At 38.4% G+C, this 18,684-nt stretch overlaps 1 protein-coding gene across 6 annotated transcripts in view; it reads left to right on the top strand.

Moving 5' to 3' along the window:
• Positions 1–18,684, top strand: part of FHOD3 (formin homology 2 domain containing 3) — a 386,338-nt gene that overhangs the window by 285,462 nt on the left and 82,192 nt on the right. For 4 of the 6 annotated variants that reach the window (XM_039381552.1, XM_027711086.2, XM_027711078.2 and 1 more), the window contains 2 exons: positions 6,089–6,214; positions 16,613–16,747. In XM_039381552.1, coding sequence (XP_039237486.1) covers positions 6,089–6,214; positions 16,613–16,747 — 261 coding nt within the window. Of the gene's footprint in view, positions 1–2,097; positions 2,470–6,088; positions 6,215–16,612; positions 16,748–18,684 lie in introns of all 6 variants that reach the window. The other 2 variants (XM_027711038.2, XM_027711032.2) reach the window with 1 other exon arrangement.

Genomic DNA, 18,684 nt, shown 5'->3' with positions numbered 1-18,684 from the left:
TGCACTCACTTCCTTTATGTAATTCTCACAAATCTTAAAGGGTTTACTGGAAAGCATAACTTCTAAGCATGGCTTAGGTTTATCTTTTTAGTTAAGGCAAGGGTGAAACTTTGCAATGCTTTGCTGAAGATGTTGCTTGGTTTCTTAGGTTTTCATCCCTGTCTTTATAATGCCACCTTGTTAGAAATATCTGTTGCTATGCAGTAGCATATGTATTTTTGAGTGCTGCCTATGATTTCTATCAATTTTGTTCATGTTTTAATAACAAAGAACTACTATGAGGCTAAACTGGTATATATGTGTGTATATATATATAATTTCATAAACACTTGCCCATCTCTGTAAATATAGATATAAACAAATCACCTATCAATATTCTCATGTAAAAGTTTCCACTTAGATGTGAGATATATATGTATTTGGCATTTAGCAACTTGGTTCTAATAATCTGGAAGCAAGAAAATACATTCTTTGTTCCAGACAGACATTTGATTTAGGTTAAATTATTTGGCTTTGCAACTCAGCAAATGAGATTGGATATTTTTTTTAAATAAACCACATTTATGCAGACACTGTACAGCACGGAAGGAAGAAAGGAAACTGTTTAATGTGTGAATTCCAAAGAAAATACAGTACTGTTGTTATTAATATCTTCCAGTTTGCAAATCTTGCCAATGGCTGCCTGAAATTTCAAAATTAAGTGATAATTTCCTCAAATCTGATTCTTAAAAGTCAAACTAAAGGCACAAGTTGTTAGTAAATTGCATGCATATACTAAAGTACTATTAAAAAATGTGAGGAAGAGCCACGCAGAGATCATAATGTATTTTCAGGTCATTGGTCTTTTAAAATAATAATCACTTTGAGATAACTGGATGATATTCCCATGACTTTTCTGAGTACTTCCTTTCACTGTCACTGTAGCATTACAAAAATGATCTGTACCTTGGCCATTCTTGTCAGGTGCTGTAAGGACAGGTAAGACTAGCCTGGTTTCAGTGTCTCCTGTCAAGCACGCAGGTGCAACAGATTAAGGTTTCCACATTGCCCACTGTGCTTCCATTGTGAGAACAATTAGCTGGTATATATCTGATGATTCACTTCATAATATCCCAACATATATGTTTTGTGTTTTTGTTGCATATGCTGTGCCAAACCCACAGTCCTCAATTAAGGGCCATGCCTGTGAGTGGAGCACAGAGGTGGTCTCAGTAGAGTGAAATCAGCCACTTGCCAAGTGATTCAGCGCAAAGCACATACACAGTGTTTTTGCTGGAGTTACTGGTGAAAACAGATATCCTAGAGTGCAGATCCCATGGCTTTTCACCTGCCGTGTGCCTTCTGTCACTCACCAACATCTGTCTTCAGTAGAGCAAAGCAGATGTGTTTTCTGTTTCCCTTGATGCAACTCTGCAAGTCTCTATCTAATACCAGCATGGGATACCGACACTCAGAGAAATCAGAAATTAGTGCCTTCATACCTAGACAAATGGTCTGGTAAGGCATTGCTTTCAAGATCATTCTAAACTTGAATTTTGACAGAACAGTGGTGATTTGAGTACCTTTTTATTTTCATCTTTGGCGGATGAACGTTTCTAGTAAAAATATCATATCCCCAGGGAGGATGATACTCAGATATCTGAAGATACTTCAAGAAACAGTCATGCAGTCATGCATCTTGAAGCATCTGTACTCTGTGGACCATGTTATCCAGTGTATTGAGTCTGCTTGTACTGGCTCTGATGATGCTTACAACCTAACTTGAAATTCATGAAAATTGTTCAGAAAATACTTGTGAAAAGATTCATGAAAATTAGTTCTGAAGCCTGTAGGTTAAATACTGCCCTTTCCTTTCAACTGAGTTGCTTCCTTTCCCCAGTATTTCCAACCCCAAGAAGAATCCCACTGGGATACAAAGATGTGAGTTATCTTACTTTATTTAAAAAGAGGTGATGATTTTCTAAATTTGGAAAGCTTTTGATTGTCTGACACTCCTTTACTTGATTTTTTTCCCCTCCAAGTGTTACTATCTATTGATCTCTCTTTTCCCCGTTTCTCTCCTTTTCTTCCCTTTCTCATGATTTTTTCCTCCTGCAGTGAGGTTCAAGATGTGCGGGAGGCTGTGAATGGAAACTTTTCACAGTGTTCTTCAGCTGTCTCCAGTACCATTTCTCCAGCTGAGAGGTCTCTTTCCTGCTCCAGAGCAAAGAGCTCTTCTAGCAGCTCCACTTCTGTGCCTGACTCATCTGTCTGTCATCATAATTCTGTCCTTTCATCATCATCTTCACCTGCGACAGCATTGCTGAGCTCTCCCCAAAATTCCTCAGCATCCATTACTCCAAAGGCATCTCCAACAGTGGAGAAATTACCTTATGTACCACATACTCCTTTTCACCTCTTCTCATACGACTTTGAAGAGTCTCCAACAACTGTGAAAGAGAAGGAAGCAGAAATGATGAGGGAAAACAGGTAGTTTCTATACAGCTGACATTAATTTTTAGCTAATGAATAACACCTTTCAAGAATTTTATAGCTGTAATAGTGCACTCTATGTGTTGTATTATTTCCAGAACATACTGTATTAGTTTTAGTCCTGTAAGCCTGTATTTTGATTTGATTGATATTCTCTTGTTGCGTTTGTTGCCTTCATTTCGTCTTACTCTTCTTCAAGGTCTATGGTTAATAAGTATCCTGGTTTCCTCTATAGAGCAGTGGATAAATAACCCATGATTTGGGAGATCACGGAAAGGAGCACCATTTTGCTCTCATTTACAACAATGTAATTTGAAGACATGATTTTATGAAAATTAATGGAGCTCTTGTGCTATAAAACCGAGAGGTCAGATCAGCACTTGAAATTCAGGGGTGAAATCCTAGCTTCAAAGACTGAACTGCCAAATCCAAAATTTGTTGTTAGATTATAGTGCATGTCCATGTCATGGGCAATTTCAACTCATGTTTGTAATAAGAGTTCTATAAAGATAATATAGCACTCAGAATAGACAGTTTTATCCCCACAACATCTGCTCAGTTCAGTTGTTCCTCTTACATTTCTCTTAACTTTTAGTTTTAATTTCCCCATCCCACTCATGTAAAATTAAAAAAAAATTGCTTTTTCTCAGTCTGTTTTCAAGTAAAACAAATTGACATTTAGTAGCACTAAAAATGATGATAATCACCTTGAAAAGAGGTTGATAATTTTTTACTGTCTCTCCCAGTTGTCAGTGTTCTTTGAATTAGGTGCTGAAAATGTACACGTATATTGTATGTATATTTATTTCTTCTTCTCTCCAGCAGTCCTTCTGAATTTCTGCATGTGACCAAATATTTTGATTCCTTTGATCCTTTTAATTTTTGATCTTTCTCTTCTAATAGGTGGGTGTGTTTTGTCACTTTTTCACATTGCTGAAAAGCCTGTAAATCCAAGTAGCAGTTGACAAGGGACTTAGTTCACATATTTTTTCTTACCTGCAACTTGAAAACTGGAATTCCTCTACATTTACATTTTTCTGCATAGATGCAATTTTCCCCTAGACCTCTCACACTCATTTATTGCTCTCCCATTGCTGCTGCAATACTTTAGAGAGTAGATTCCTTTTTATTTCCTGTACCTACAATATTTAATATTTATGCAGTGATTTTTTTTTTTCCTCTGACCATCCTTTGCACTTCTAATTACTACACAGGATCAAGGGTGCTGTATGTGGGGGAATTCTACTGGGTTTATTTGGGGGAATTCTGCTGGGTTTATTTGGAGGAAAGGGAAGGCAAAGTTTGCAAAATTTGGGCAGTAATATGTCCATAAAAGAGGTAAAGGTCTGGGGTTTCTTGAGAATGAAGGCTCCTGGGATAAGGGAAAATGGAAGTAATAGCCGGTACTACAGGAAGGTTAGAAAGATAAACTTTGTGTACAGGATACGTACTTACCCTGAACAATACTCTCAGGCACACAGTGTGACTTATGGGAGTGGTCCTGTACAGGGCCAGGAGTTGGACTTGATGATCCTTGTGGGTCCCTTCCTACTCGGCATATTCTGTGAATCTACGGTGTTCTGGTTTTGCCATGTTACTCTTCCAGCATCTCAGTCTCCGTCTGATGGGATGTTGTGTCCAGACCAATCCCTCTGAATTTTATTTTTTTTAGTAGATGTAGGTCTGAGTCCATAGGAGGTATGTTTCCTCCGTTTTCAAGAGAGTTAGCTTTGGACTGATTGAAATTCCTTGGTCTGAAAAAGGGTTCTGCACTATGTCAACTTTTTCATGGGGCAGAGGAGAAGAAAAGCATATGTAATGGTTGACAAGAAGGTCTCCCTTCAGTTGATCAAAATGTAAATGGAGGTTTCTGTTAGTGTCAGGAAAATACCAAGTGAGCTCTGCATTCTTGTTAGGGCAGTGGAGTTTTCTCATCGCTCATTCAGTACAGGTACAGGCAGAATATTTTCTTGGCTGAGTCACAGAGAAGACCCAAGCTAGGACTGTGCTACCAGGGAAGTTCCACACTGTCCAGTTACACATCCCTCCAGTAGGCCACTGTCTCCAGTTTCTAGTGAGTTTTCTTATAGGGGAAGAAGGCCTGGATGGCAGTTATTTCCTGCAAAATTCCTTGTGTAGCTCAGATACATGCATGTTAGAATTTTTTTCTAAAATTATTCCCCTGTTGCTGGGCAGTCAGCATGGTGTCTCAAAAATAGATGGTGCTGGTGGTGGGGTGTTTTCTAAAACATAAACCTGGAATTGTTGTCCAAGAGGGCATGTTCCATAAAGCACAATCCCTTCCATTATAAAAGCACAATCCCTTCCATTATAAAAGCACCTAACTGAAATCTCTTCTGATTTTAACGTGGGCCTTGGCAGGCAGCAATGCCTAAGGAATCAAGCTTGAAACTTTGAATGAAGTTTTGCATGGCTAGATGAGTGTGCTAAATGGAGCTGAAGGAAACCAACCAGCCTTTTCAAATAAAATTGCCAAGTGAAATTACTGAGTGCTGATGTGTGGGAGGGAAGAAGCAACAGAGAAAGGATATGGTGAAGGAGGTTATATTATATCTTTTGAATTATAATAATGAAAATTATGTTTCCTCATTTCCTGAAATTAATTTTGTCATTTGGATGAGTTGGCCTTGCAGAGTACTGACCTACGGAGCATCATATGCTTTCCATGTGGTAAAATGGCATTGTCCATGAACAGGAATATTAACATTCTGCCAAATCAGGAATCTCTCCTTGACATGCTGGTTAAGTACAATGGTTAAAAGGCACAGCAAAGCAACACAACTGCCTTTTCTATTCAGTACAGGAGCCAGGATGAAAACATTGATAGAAGGGACTCTGGGGAGGCGACTGTTCCAGGAGTCCTGGAAACAATTTCTCTTTGATCAGCAAGCTCGCATTGAAGTCAAGCGAGTTTATGGGGTTTTTTTTTAAATAGAGGGAAGGGCTGATAGAAATTTCTAAAGCTGTGCTTCCGGAGACATGTCTTTTTAACCATGGTGATGATTTTTTACAGACATTGTAAGAAATGGCACATAAGCTATTACTTATGTTGGGGGAGGGAAAGAAAATGCTGCCGGCTTTAATTGAAAAGAATGTGGTTGCTTTCCATTTAAAATGCAAGCCTTTGCAAATCATGATGTCCATGTTCTGATCATGTCTTGGGAACGCTGCTTTTTTCCCTAATTTCACTGGATATGAATACTGCTGACTTGGACTGGTTTGATCCCTTTTCTAATGGCTGGATATCAGCTCCCAAAACAGCTAATAATTTTCAGTAACTGAGCAGTAATTCAAGTATTCCTACTATGAGTTGTCACTTGGGAGGACCATTCTAATCTCTCATTATTTTCCTTACGTATAGTTCACTGTTTGCATCACGTATGTTCATGACATGGTTGATATTAAAAGTACATCATAGGTTGCATATTTGGAAGCTGGAAATAGAGCAACATTTCCAGAAGGTGAATGTTTGAGAAGTTCTTGGGTATGGGATCACTAGCGCCCTGTAAACAAGAGGATTTACTGTTGCATGCCTGCTTGCTGACAGATTCTTTCTTTCTCTCCCTTTCTCCTACTTTTCTTCCCATTTCTTCAGATACAATAGCTATGGCAGCAGCTCTTACTCTTCTCCACGACCCTACACTGGTGTGAGTGCCCCTACAACCCCCACTACTCGTTATGGGACAACTCTGTCACCACCTCAAGAGACCAAATCTGACAGGTTTGTAAATTAATCAGTGTTTTGACAACAGTTTCTTTGTAGACAGGATGAAGGAGATAAATGTAAACTGTTCTGAGTGAGTACTGGAAATATCTTCTAACCAGATTTTTTCTAATGTTGGAAAAAAAATGGACAAAAATCTGAATGTGTTCATTTCCCACTCATTCTCAAACCTTTCTGTCTGACTTGGTGTTAAAGCCTGACTGTATTTCCATCCTACTTCTGCTTCTTCCACTTAAATGCATAAAGCAGAGTTGCTTCACACATATGCTGTTCTAAGTATTGAGATGAATTAAAGCATATTTTCTTTCCATTTTTAAAAATAAATTCAGATCTATTTTCACTTCTATCATCTTAAATCAACTACAAAATCTTGGAAACATGCTTAACTCAGAATTTCCTAGGCCATAATTTTGTCCTTTCTTGAAAATACGTGATATATCTCATTGTATTTCATCAAGGGCAAACCATATCTTGCTGTAGGTAAAGCAAACTCATAATAACCTACCAGTTATCAGCTCACTTTTAAAAACATGAAAAAGGGAAAAAACAAAACAAACCAGCAACGAAAAAGCAGTATTTTGAACAACCAAAATACTCTTTTGAATTATGTTAGATACTAGAAGAAGAAAAAAGATAAGAAAATGTTATGGATACATGAAAGCAATGCTTGGCAAGAGATTTGGACCACCAGAAATTTACTGTCTGTTACAACCTGAAAGTAAATGACAGCTTCAAAGGATGTCATACTGGGTTTAAGAAGAAAAGGTATAAGTTTTAAATTATTTTAATAATTTAATATAATAGTTTCATAAAACTATCCCCAAAACATGGGATTTGGATTGTTTGTTTCCAAACTGGCCTCTAATTCATAAAAATTGCATCTCCCACCCTGTTTTTTGAACTGAAGGTCAGGATCCTTTGCTTGTATTCCAGTTAATTTTTGTTAATCTTTTTTTAGAATTTTTCTATTTGTGTATAAGTGTTTGTGTGTGTGCATGTGTATAGATGTTTGAACCTTCCTAATGCCTCACATCCTTTCCAGGCTACTATTCAGAATGGTTCAAGTTAGGTTTTTCCAGCATACATGTATTTCTAGCCATGAGGTATTGATTTAATCCTTTTATTCAAGTGAGTAATTACATTAAGTTTGTCTTTGGAGAAAGACAAGTTTTTCATTTGCTCATCTTCCTAGAGTACCTTGCCTCAACTTGTCTTTCCTGATCTCAGTTAAATTATTACCGAGTGAAACCATAATAAAAAACTCTACACTGGCATTTTCACCCCCTTTTTACCTCAGCAAAATAGGTGCTAGATAAGCAAGTGTTAAAAGTCTCCCACTGCTTTGGAAGTTTTAGATTTCCAAGTCCCTGCTGTTGTAAGCTTCTGATTGCTGTTGCGGCAAAGAAAGCCCAAAGTGGTCAAACGCTGAGATGGCTAAAGATGGTTGGGCCTGTCCTGCAAGAGGTTGATGGCGCTGGCCCTGCTCCAGCAGAGAGGGCCAGCTTTCATTGCAGCCTGTGTGTAAGTGCGTTGCTGGTTTGGAGCCAAAATGCCTTGGCCCCACAGGATGAAGCTGTAAAATTCACAGATTCATGGAGAGTCAGGCCAGAGGGGAGCTCTGCAGTCATCTGTTGTGACCTGTAATGGGTCTCACGGAAGCTAAATAAAAGACCCCTGTTACCTTCCTGTGTTTTCAAGTGGCAGCATGACTTCTCCTGGAAAACATGCCAGTATTTATCATCACTTCTAGGAAAATATTTTATATTTTCTGGACAGTTTTTCTAGCAGCATCTTCTGGCCATCATGCTTTGTCCCTCTCTTTATTGTGAAACTAGAAAGTGCTCTGCCTTCAACTATCAGATCTCTCTTACATATTCTAAGTGTCTGTACACAGTGCTCGGAGTAGCATCTCTGTCTTTCCCACAGGTTATGTTTACCGCTTTCCACCTCACATGGTAAAAATCTCTGTACTCTTGTTTAAATTCGCAGCCTGCTGTTCATGGTAGTTCATGAACTCACCAGGATTTCTGCATTTGAGGGATGTTACAGCCTGATGCTTTCTGTATATGAGTCTCTGAGAAGTCTGAAAAATATGTGTACACAAAAGCTGCATGTTACCTGCAGAATAGATGCAGTTATTTTTTGAAAGATTATTAAATTTACAGTTTCAGGTGCCGTTTTGCATTGTCTTGTTCTTTTTGAATGTGATACCATTGCAGATCTATAGTTCAGCAAGCTCTAATTAAGTGACTGCTTTGAAGAAGAGCAGAAGCCTGCTTTTATTTCATTGTCCTGAAATGAAATGTTCTGCATTGCAGAAATGCCCATGGAGAGATTGATGGATAGAATTTGCTTATTGGAGAGTAAGCTGTGTAGTGCATGATGCAATGCTTGGCACTAATTAGTAAATGGAAAGTATTGTGGAAGTTTTCACAGTCTTCTATGAATGGTGTTTATCTTAGATTATGTAAACATTATTTCCTACCTCCTGATGGTAAAAATTTATATGGATTCAAACACAAAAAAAAGAGTTAAAAGATGTGGCAGGGAGAAAAAAGCACTTGATAAGAAGCAGATGCATATCTATGGTTAGCTCCAAGGTGAGTTTTCTGCTTTCAGCTTATGACTACAGTTATCCAAAACCTTCACAGAAAGATTCCTGTCTTTTATCATGCAGGGAAGAGCTTCAGATGAAGTTCCTGGTACCGTTTATCTGACCTTCGAGAATGAGGAGGAAGGAAGAAGCAGAATCCAGAGCAGTGCCCAGCAAAATGATTCATGTTGCCCTGACAGGCCTTTCAAACCCTTGGCTGCATTTTGCTTATGTAAACAAGAGCTACAACTTAGGTGGAAAGAAGCAGTGTGGTTGACATTTTGACATTCATACTTTCAAAACCTTCTTTGGCTAAGATCAGTAGGAAATCATAACAGCAGTATAATTCAGTGCAAAAGTAGCTGGATTTTGTTCTTTAAAATCCACATCATCTATATATTTCTGATTGTACAGCAGAAGAAAAGGCTTACTTAACTGTTTCTAAATTCAGCTGCGGCCTTTTGGCAACTTCTTGCAATCCTGTTGTTCTCTCTCATTGCCCTGGGTCCCCTGTGGAGAGCCATGGTTCTGAAATGCATATTGCAGCCATGGGAATCCTGCTGAAGGAGGGCAAACTGCAGGACACTTTTTGTTCAGCCCTCCACTGGGAGAAAAGAAAGGGTGTATTGGTTCTCTTGTATCTCTCTGCTTGTGAAAGTTGCTCTTAATGAATAAGGAGTATAGCCCAGTCTGCCTGTTTTCAAATGCCAAAGACTGCTTTGCTCCATAAATATACTGCTCCCACTATTCATGACTTAAATCACCAATTAACTCTCCCCAGTTAGTAAAGAAAAGGAAAATCACTCTCAATTTCATAACCTCATAAATTTTGGTAACAAAGGGGAGGAACAGGATATGACTGAAGCACACCAGGGAGAAAAGCCTTTTTCTGTCCCTCTGAGTTACCATCTTGCCTGGGGGCAGAAGGTATAAGATTAGTCTGTATTTCCATGCCTTATGCTCATACCTAGGATATTTCTGTCTAGCCAAAGACTGTCTTCTCAGACTCTTAATCTAAGGCAGTCACTCGAACCAAAAGCTGCAGCCTGGAATCTGTAGCTGAACAGCAAACTCATTACTTGTAAAGCTTCACACCCCCTCATAGTGTCCTTTTGGTGGTGAAGTGTATGCCATCCTTAGAGAAGACCATGAAGGCATATAACTTACAAGACAAGAGCTTCTGAATTCAGCATCAGCTTTCATTCATTCCACTACCAGAAAAATATCCTGCTGGTGTGTTTGCCAGGGTAGGTTTCTTCTGATGCATTTGCAAGGAGACAGTTCCCACTGGGCTTGATAGTCAAACAATAGTGTAGTTAGCCTATCTCAAAAAGTCTTCTTCTCTGGGCACTGTGTGCCAAAGGAGCAGGAGTTCATGGTCCTCATTCTCGTGCCTCTGTCTGTTAAATCAAATGCCAGAAAGTTTAGTTTGCAAAGCTCCACTTCTTGAGCCTCTTAGCCAGTCACTGTGAACTTAGTCTCCATCTCTGGCCAGTCCCTCAGAAGTTCTTCCAAGTCTCCAAGAGTGGTAAAGGCCTGCTGTGGTGTTTGGAGATTGCTCCTGTTTGAAGCATCTCCAGCTTTTCCAGAGCATTAGAAAATAGGCTTAAGAAATATGAAATATATTTCATATCCTTTAATATGTTTCCATCTTACTTGCTTTGTGATCTACAGCAATACTTTACCTCGGGCTCCCATGATGGAGGGCCTTAAATGTTGAGTTTTCAACTCCATGTTCTTCTATATCTTTTAAAGAAAATGTACCTTCAAACATTTATTTCTAAACCAGGTCACAGACACTGAGATTAGCATGCCTAGATTATAGGTGATTTTTTTCTCCACTGACATGTAAACACTATACCCGAAGCTTAAACATGAAGTGCAGCAAAAGTCTGCAAAAACTCTTCTTTTGAGCTTTATTCCCTCTCTAGGTTCCTGAAAAAGTGATTTGCTGGCAATCTGGTGCTTTCTTTCAAATTTCTGTCTCTTTAAAGCAAAACAACAACAAAACAAACAACCAACAACAACAACAAACCACCACCAAAAAAACCCTTCCTGAGAATGCCAAACAGCTTTTCAGTTAGACTGTCTACTAAAATGAAACATCTCAATAGTTGATAACACCAGGGAGATGCTGCTGGATGAAGGTTCTCTATTTTTTTCTTTTCTTTTTTTTTTTATCAACCACTTATCACTAATCTGCACCCTGGAGTTTCCTTACTATAGCTGGTAAGCACTAAGATAAACCAAGAACCCTATGTTACAAAATCTTCTATACAACTTACAAAGCTGCTGCTCTCCCAAGAACATCGCCTCTTTCCTTGGCTTTCTATTCTTTCTGTGTGTCTTAATATGTACTTCTGGGCTCTCAGACTAGAGATCATGACCATTTTTTCTTGTGGTAAATGTCAAGGACATCTTTCACTCTGAGTAACATAATGAGGAAGGGATAGCTTGGTTGTTGATAATAGTGGCCCAGGGCAAAAGCCTCAACTTTATTGCTGAGATTTTAAGAGGAAAAATGACTTTAGGAATTGCTTGATTTACAATTTGGGAGGCAGTGGTGGCTTACACTGGCCGAGCTGCTTGTCAAACTACTGTGTAAGCAATATTCTTGATTGCAGCTTTTTAGGATTCATCATAGGGTATATGTTTATACAGAAGCATGAACTGGGTTACGGTTTCAGACTGCAGAGTGTTGCTGGCTGAGCACGTTGTGTGCAGTGCTGATGCTAAGGGGACACCCACCTTAGCCTGTATCTACCTGTGGGATCTACCTGTCATTTACAGGTAATTTGTAACTCACATGAGGATGAGAAGCTGCAAGTTGGAGAAAGAAGCACAGTGTAAAAACTGTAGAGGTCAGGCTGCAGGCTCTGTGCAGCTCTGCCCCACTGTAGCTTTATTTTGGGTAGTCCCCTACGCCACTTGAAAGTCTAACGTTAATCAGTTCTTCTCTTGGTCACTCTCAAGTTTCTTTCTCAAAGGAAGCATTAGTCAGTAGTTTTATCTCTCAATTTTCTGTTTATTTTTGAGAGTTTTGTAAAGATTCCTCAAGTAATGTTTAGTCTGTTTGCAAAATCTTATATCAACATGCTTTTGAATTTGCCGTGTCATGCAGGGAGACATAACACACTGAGCGTTTCTTTAACAGTGAAAAGCAATATGCCTCTTGGCAGCTTTTCCTCCCCTTTTGTCTCTTTCTAAGCTGGAAAGTGAATTTATTTTGTTAAAGTCAAGAGACGTTTAGAGTTACTTAAGGCCTGAGAAGGAGCTGTTGACTGTTGTTCTCTCTCTGTAGCAATCCATGACTGGTGGAACAGGAGCACTTTGTAAAACTAGGTAATTAGTGCTTCCTTAATAAGTTTATTAATGACTCTGAACCATGTTATATTAAAGACAACCCTGAATACTAACCTTATGGCCTGAAGGGATTTCCTCTCATAAGTCGTCTGTTAATTTTTTTTAGCTCCTAAAAATATACATTTTTATTTTGTATTCTTCCTAGAGATACCCATTTCTCTGTAGCAAATCTTAAAAATTCAACTAAGCAGAGGGAAATGCGGCCACAAAAGAATGTTTCAGAGCTTATGTGAATGAAGAACATTTGAACTTCAGAACTGCAATTTTGCTGCAACAAAGCAGCTTAGAGTAAGACAGAAATATTTTCTTCAGCTTGCAACAAGATTAGAGTAATTCAGGTCACATATTCCCCTTCAAAATATATAGTCTGTGATGGAGCATTGTCAGGAAACTGCAAGTACTTGCAAAAAAGTGTGAGATATCTTGTGTCTGCCTGAATTTGTGTTTATAATAATGATTACTAATTCACCGCTGTGTTAAATGCTGTAGGTCAGGCTAGCTGAATTTTTATTTAGAAGAGTTTGGGCCTACACTAGATGTTTTAGCTTCATGTTCTTTGCCCTGTGTGTATTTTTTTTGCCTTCTTTTTCTTTTTTTTTTTATTATTTGTCTTTCTTGTCTCTTCTTCCAACAAGATAAGTAACTAATGACCTCTCTGGCCCCAGGTCCCGATGCTGTGGTATGGAGCTCTATTCACAAATCCTAAGACCTAGACACATTCTTGTTGTGTGTTTTCTTTTTGGAATGAGAATGTAATAATGTAGCTTGTTTAGCTTTTACTGGTTTTAACCAGCAGGCATAAGAAAGCTTTTCTTAGCATTTTTTATATTAACAATCCGTTCTTAATAGCCTTGCATTTTCTACAAGACTAAAAATAGTAGTCAGAGCAAGCATCCTTCTGGATTGTATTTGTGGAATTGAACAAATGGTTGATATTACCAGCTGGTAACATATGACACCAGCATTAAAATGCTGGCAAATATCAGCTATAACCCTGTTTTGTGAGTGATCACTCTATTATGCTTTCATTGAGTATTCACATACTCTCTTCTGTTAAAATTTCTTATCACCTTTGATTCAATGCCAGAATTTTTTTATCCTCTTTCTTGCTTACTCATTTTTAAGATGAAGCCTACAACAATAAGACTTAAAAATTCCTGAGGCCTGAAGGCACTGTCACCCTTCAAAAATCATCAATGCAGCAAACTTACCCAAAGGCTCAGCCCAAGCCTTCCTAGCAGCTGGTTTGGCCAGTACTGATGCCATTTGCAATTCAAGCATGAGCTCACTGAAAGGGAACATTTACTTTAAGTGTTATTGACAGGGGAATACAGAAACAAAAATCAGATTCTGTAGACAAACCATACTTAGACAAAACCCTTTTCAAATTGTTTAGATTGTTTGAGGAATACCTCTAAATACTTTCTTTTCCTCTGGCTGTTTAAAGGGTTTGTACACCCCGAAAGTAACACCTGTTTACTCCATGTTTAGTTTATGCACATGTAGAAAATTAATTATGGAGTTTACAAAATGCTAAAATCTGTTCATTTGCAGTTGCAGTTCATATTAAAAAGAGTATTGATTCACCCAAACAGCAGCTGAGTTATAATGTTTGTTAGCAACAGTGAAGCTGTGAGTTTATGAGGTTTCATAAGGCGAATGGTCTCAGCATTTGGTGTCCGGTTGAGTGGGCTGGCCACTGCAAGGTCTAACCACTAAGCGAGCACTAACTAACTCAGTAGTATCAGTGCTGTTTCTTTTCCTGCCCTTTTCTAAATGAGACGGAAGCCCCAAAACCTGACTATTTGTGTTTTAAGAAGTCAGTGCCACACAGGGAGTCAGCTGAACATGTTCCTGTCTGTTTAGTTATTACCTGTATAAACAGAACCTTCTTGCAGCTTTGACTGTTAGTTTTGACCATCTCATACACTAAACTGTTGTACACGATGTGACTTTGTTTGGGACAAAGGAATTAAGTCAGTCATGTGTGTGCACGCTATACTGTAGCTTGTTATTCAGATGAAGTATGAACTCATAACAAGTGGGAAATACAGAAATACCAAGTTTGGGCTAATTGTTGATTTGATTAGTTTCAAAGAGGTGGCAAGCTAACATTTTCTGTTTCTTAAACATTAGCTTTTCTTCTGTACATATGGCTGTGGATCTTTTATTTAGATTGTAAAGCTGCTGTTCATACAGCTGCAAATTTTAGCCAAGTGAGCAATGCTAGCCAAACTATGCTATGGATCAAACCTCCAAACAAGGTGTTTTGGCATGAGGAGGAATTTTGCTACCAAAGTTAGGTTAGAATCCCATCTGCAGTACTAAACTATGCATCTCCATGTGATTTCCCTGTAATCCCTTGAATAAGAATGTGTATTTATTGTGGAACCTTAAAGAGCTTAGTCAGAACCAAAGGTTTCCAACCTGCTAGATGCTGTGCAGACCTACAATCACTCCTTTCGTCTCTCAGCATCACCCCATCCTTCCCAATAATTTTCCTTCAGGTTATTTTAGCCATACCTTCCTTTGACTCTAAATTGAGTTTGCAGACTTCGTGGCAGCTCGGTGGGACAGGATGGGATATCAAGCCGAATACTCAAAACACATAAAAGCACAGACTTGATAGGGACCCTCTTTTGCCATCTCTCCTAGTTTATTTCCATATGTCTTCACATGGAGGCTTTGTCCAGTTTTCCCCTTCCAAGAGCAATTTCTGATGTTATGTCCAAGCTTATAGCCATGGTATTTCATGCTATGACAGGGATGGAGCTCTAGCTTTTGAATTTTAGTACAGTGCTGCTACTGTTTCTGCTGAGAGCTTTCTCTTGCAACATGCACTGAAAGGTCAAAAGTTAAAATAAATTTAAAATATGCTCAGGGGAAAATTCACCACACGTACTTGACTGTCAGTGTTTGAGGATTTTTTTCCCCTTTTCTTAGTGCTGAAGCATATTAGAGATTTTTATGGTTTTGAGCGTGATCCAGCATCGATACTGTAGCTCTGGAGGAGTGCCAGCACGGAGTCTTACAGAATATCGAGTTTTATACCATCTTATGTAATGTTTATGCGGGTGGGATATGACATATTGAAATTCAATTTATTGAGATTATTGACATATTCATACTACCCTGCTGCCAGTGGGGCTGAAATGGCTATGTTTTGAAGCATTTCTGCTTGTACAGACATAGACACTCAGGGAAGATAGGTTTGCATTAATTCTTTTGTCTTCTCCTGCACATATCTGTGCTGGTGATCTGGTGCCATTACACTAAATGCCTACATTGTTCAACCAGAGACAAGTAAATAAATAAGGGAAAGGGTCTAAGTCCTTAAAAATAAAGAAAATTTATTCAGGTTTGTATTACTAGTTAAGGAACCTCCTTTTAGGCAGGGTTTAGTTTCTTTTAATTTCTTTTCAGAAAAAGCAGTATCTATTTCTCTCATTAATCCTTTCATTGCAAAACTCATGTTACAACAATGCACAGAAACCGCTCTACACGAGTTATGTCTTTTTGATTTTATCAGTCTAATTCAATCAGTGTGTATCTGTATAAAGCTACCTTGTACAATACAGATTTTTTTTTTCCTGTCTAAAAGATAGAAAGAAAGACATGTTTACTCTGTTGGGGGAAAGTTTTGTGAGAGGACCCACTCTCCCAGCCAAAGTAGTACTTGCAGTAAAACTATTAAAAAACTCTGCATCAACAGCAAACTATAAGTGAATACAAATGTAACTTTATATATTTAAAAAGTCTTTACTGTAGAGGCCATCATTTCTGACAGTTTTCAATAAAGGTTTGAGAAGACTGTCCCTATGTATTTTACTGATATGTCCTTACATGTGATTTGTTTTACAGCACATGCAGCAAGGAAATAATCATAACCGAACTTGTTAATGTATAAAGGAAAGATATGCCCCTACTAAGGAGGGCATTTGAATTCTGAAAGGCTGTTATGACATTTACTTCTTTTACTTTTTTTCTGTATGCAGGATTCTCAGGTGTTTGTGGCACATCTGTTTTTAACGTCATTACAATACATGTTTGTGTTTAAAAAACATTGCAGGTTTTTTCCTTAAAATTTCAAAAATCCTTTACAGGATTCAGCTTTTGTGTTAACAGGATTATAAAGTTAAAAAAAATATTTAGACAATATTGCAGTTGAACTAGACTGAAGAACTTTTACACGTTTATTGTGCCTTAGAAATTTGGCAATTTAACAAGCCTACTCTAAGTGTTTTCTTAAGCTCATCACAGTGTCTATAATCAATTTAGCGAGAAGACACTTAGCCCGTGCTTTGAAAGATCCATACATAAATATTGCCATGTCATTCTGCTGGTTGGAATTATGTTACTTGCTGAATGATTGCTACTCATTTTTTGCCAGTATAATCAATAAAAGTGACACTGAGAAATCTGATCTTCCTTTTCTGCAGGCCAGCTTTGGGTGGTCTCCTTACATCATCTTTTCGGCAGCACCAGGAGTCCTTGGCAGCTGAAAGAGAAAGACGGCGTCAGGAGAGAGAAGAAAGGTTGCAAAGGATAGAACGTGAAGAAAGAAACAAATTCAAGTAGGACCCAAATTTACCCACAGCGTCTTGCTTTAAATGTGTGATAGACTGGTAAATCATTGAGAAATTCAATTGCAAAATAATTGAATTGATGAATAGTTTGTAGATACCTTTCTTGATCTAAGTATCTTAAGAACTGACAGATTACACACATCATGAATTTTGGCATTCAAGAAATAAGGATTTTTTTTTTTTTAAAGGCAGCTATGTATTTCCTAATTATACTGTCTGGGTATCTACAGAGGCTTGTTTTTATTAGCTAATATGCTCTCCAAATTATAATCTCAGTGAGGCATGGAGTTTTGAAGATGAAACAGTGGGACAAAGGTATCAAAGGCGGAAGGGACAGCAATGAAACATCTTTTTGCTTTTGTGTTATGCAAAGTAAAAAGGATTTGCTGTCTCAGGCTGTGTGGTAGCATTTTTTAATGAGTTTTTCCTCCTTTTCTGGTCATGTGTCTCTTCCTCCTGGAAACAGAAACTGACAGAAAGCAATCATCAAAATTATTCTTCAAACCATGGCCAGACAAAGGCCACAGCTGAGTATAGGACTCACATCTGAGAAAATGTTTTTTATGATGTAGGATCCCAGGGTATGCTGCCTGAGGATAGTAAGAGACAAGACCCCTTATCCTTTTAAATCCATGCCTGGAAATCTCCGCACAGATGTTAACAAAGACTGCGGTGGGCTAAGGATAGATATGGAGTCTATACCTGAAACGGTTTGCCTACGGTCTGAAGAGTGTATGCTAAGAAATCAATTTTTTTCCTCATAGACAGGAGTAAAAAGTAAACATATTTTTAGTAGTTAGAAGACATAATATAATAACCTAAAGAATGGTAAGATAAATGTTTTGTAGCCTTCAAATTGGTAGTTGTGGAAAAGATGGCACTGGGTTTCATGTGAGCTTGTTTATTAGTATGCAGGATTGTTTTCACTGTAATCATCTCTTTAGTAAGAAGTGGAAACAGGCTGTGATTCTGTGAATTTGGAAAGAGGAGTAACTTATGAGTGGTTGGTTGGTTGATTGATATTCTCCTGGCTCCAGAAGATAGCTAGTTTAGAAGGAAATGAGAGGCAGAGGGAAGGTGGAAGAGCACCATAATAGGATCTTTGGCAGCCAACAGCTGCCCAAGTTCTCCTGAAACAGAAACAATAAGGTCTCAGTCTTCAAGCCTCTTCCAAAAACTCTCCCTCTAAGTGGTATCATCAGGCTGCAGCAGGGTGCCATGGACAGCCAACATGATCTTTCAAAAAAGAAGCTCCCAAACCGAAAAAGCCAACAGGGCATTTGGCAGATTGACCTGTTTGAATAACAGATCTGCACATTTCAGTAGAGGTTGGCTACAGTAGTTGTTCTGTCACTGAAAGAGCATCCTTAAAGTCAGGGAGAAAAAATAAAAATATACATTTTCATCTCATTATTTCAGAGTCAGAAACCGGTTAACTAAACAACATATTTAAGAGGATTTTCAAATGTCCAGTGTTTTCATCTTCCAGATTTGAGTTCTGTGACCAGGGGGTCTCCAAAGCCACCAAATTTGCAGACACACAGCATCCCACAGTTGATTAAACAGTCTGGCAGGAGGAGGACAAAGCCACAGCAAACAGTCACGGACAGTTTCATAAGAGTTCTTGGGATTGCATTATCATATCATCAGTCTGGCTAGAAACCCAGACTCTGAAGATGTATTTTTGATTAAAAATAGCACTTGCAATTCACAGTCTTTAAACTCGTGAGCAGTACTGGATTTACCATCATGACTCATTTGTTATCTCATTCTTTCCAATTCTGCCTTGAGAACATTGCACTAGATTCTGGCATCATCATTGACAAATTGAGGATAATTTAAAGGAGAGCATCACCAGTTGTGAAAGAGCTGGAGGATTAGGAAAGATGCTAAAGAGCTTCATAAGCTATTGCTAACTAAAGGAA

This window comes from Pipra filicauda, unplaced genomic scaffold, assembly GCF_003945595.2.
Source record: "Pipra filicauda isolate LSUMZ 115617 unplaced genomic scaffold, ASM394559v2 scaffold230_size2164044_pilon, whole genome shotgun sequence".
NCBI lineage: Eukaryota > Metazoa > Chordata > Aves > Passeriformes > Pipridae > Pipra > Pipra filicauda.
The sequence above is the reverse complement of the archived record's forward strand: the minus strand, read 5'-3'. Positions and strand labels throughout refer to the sequence as shown.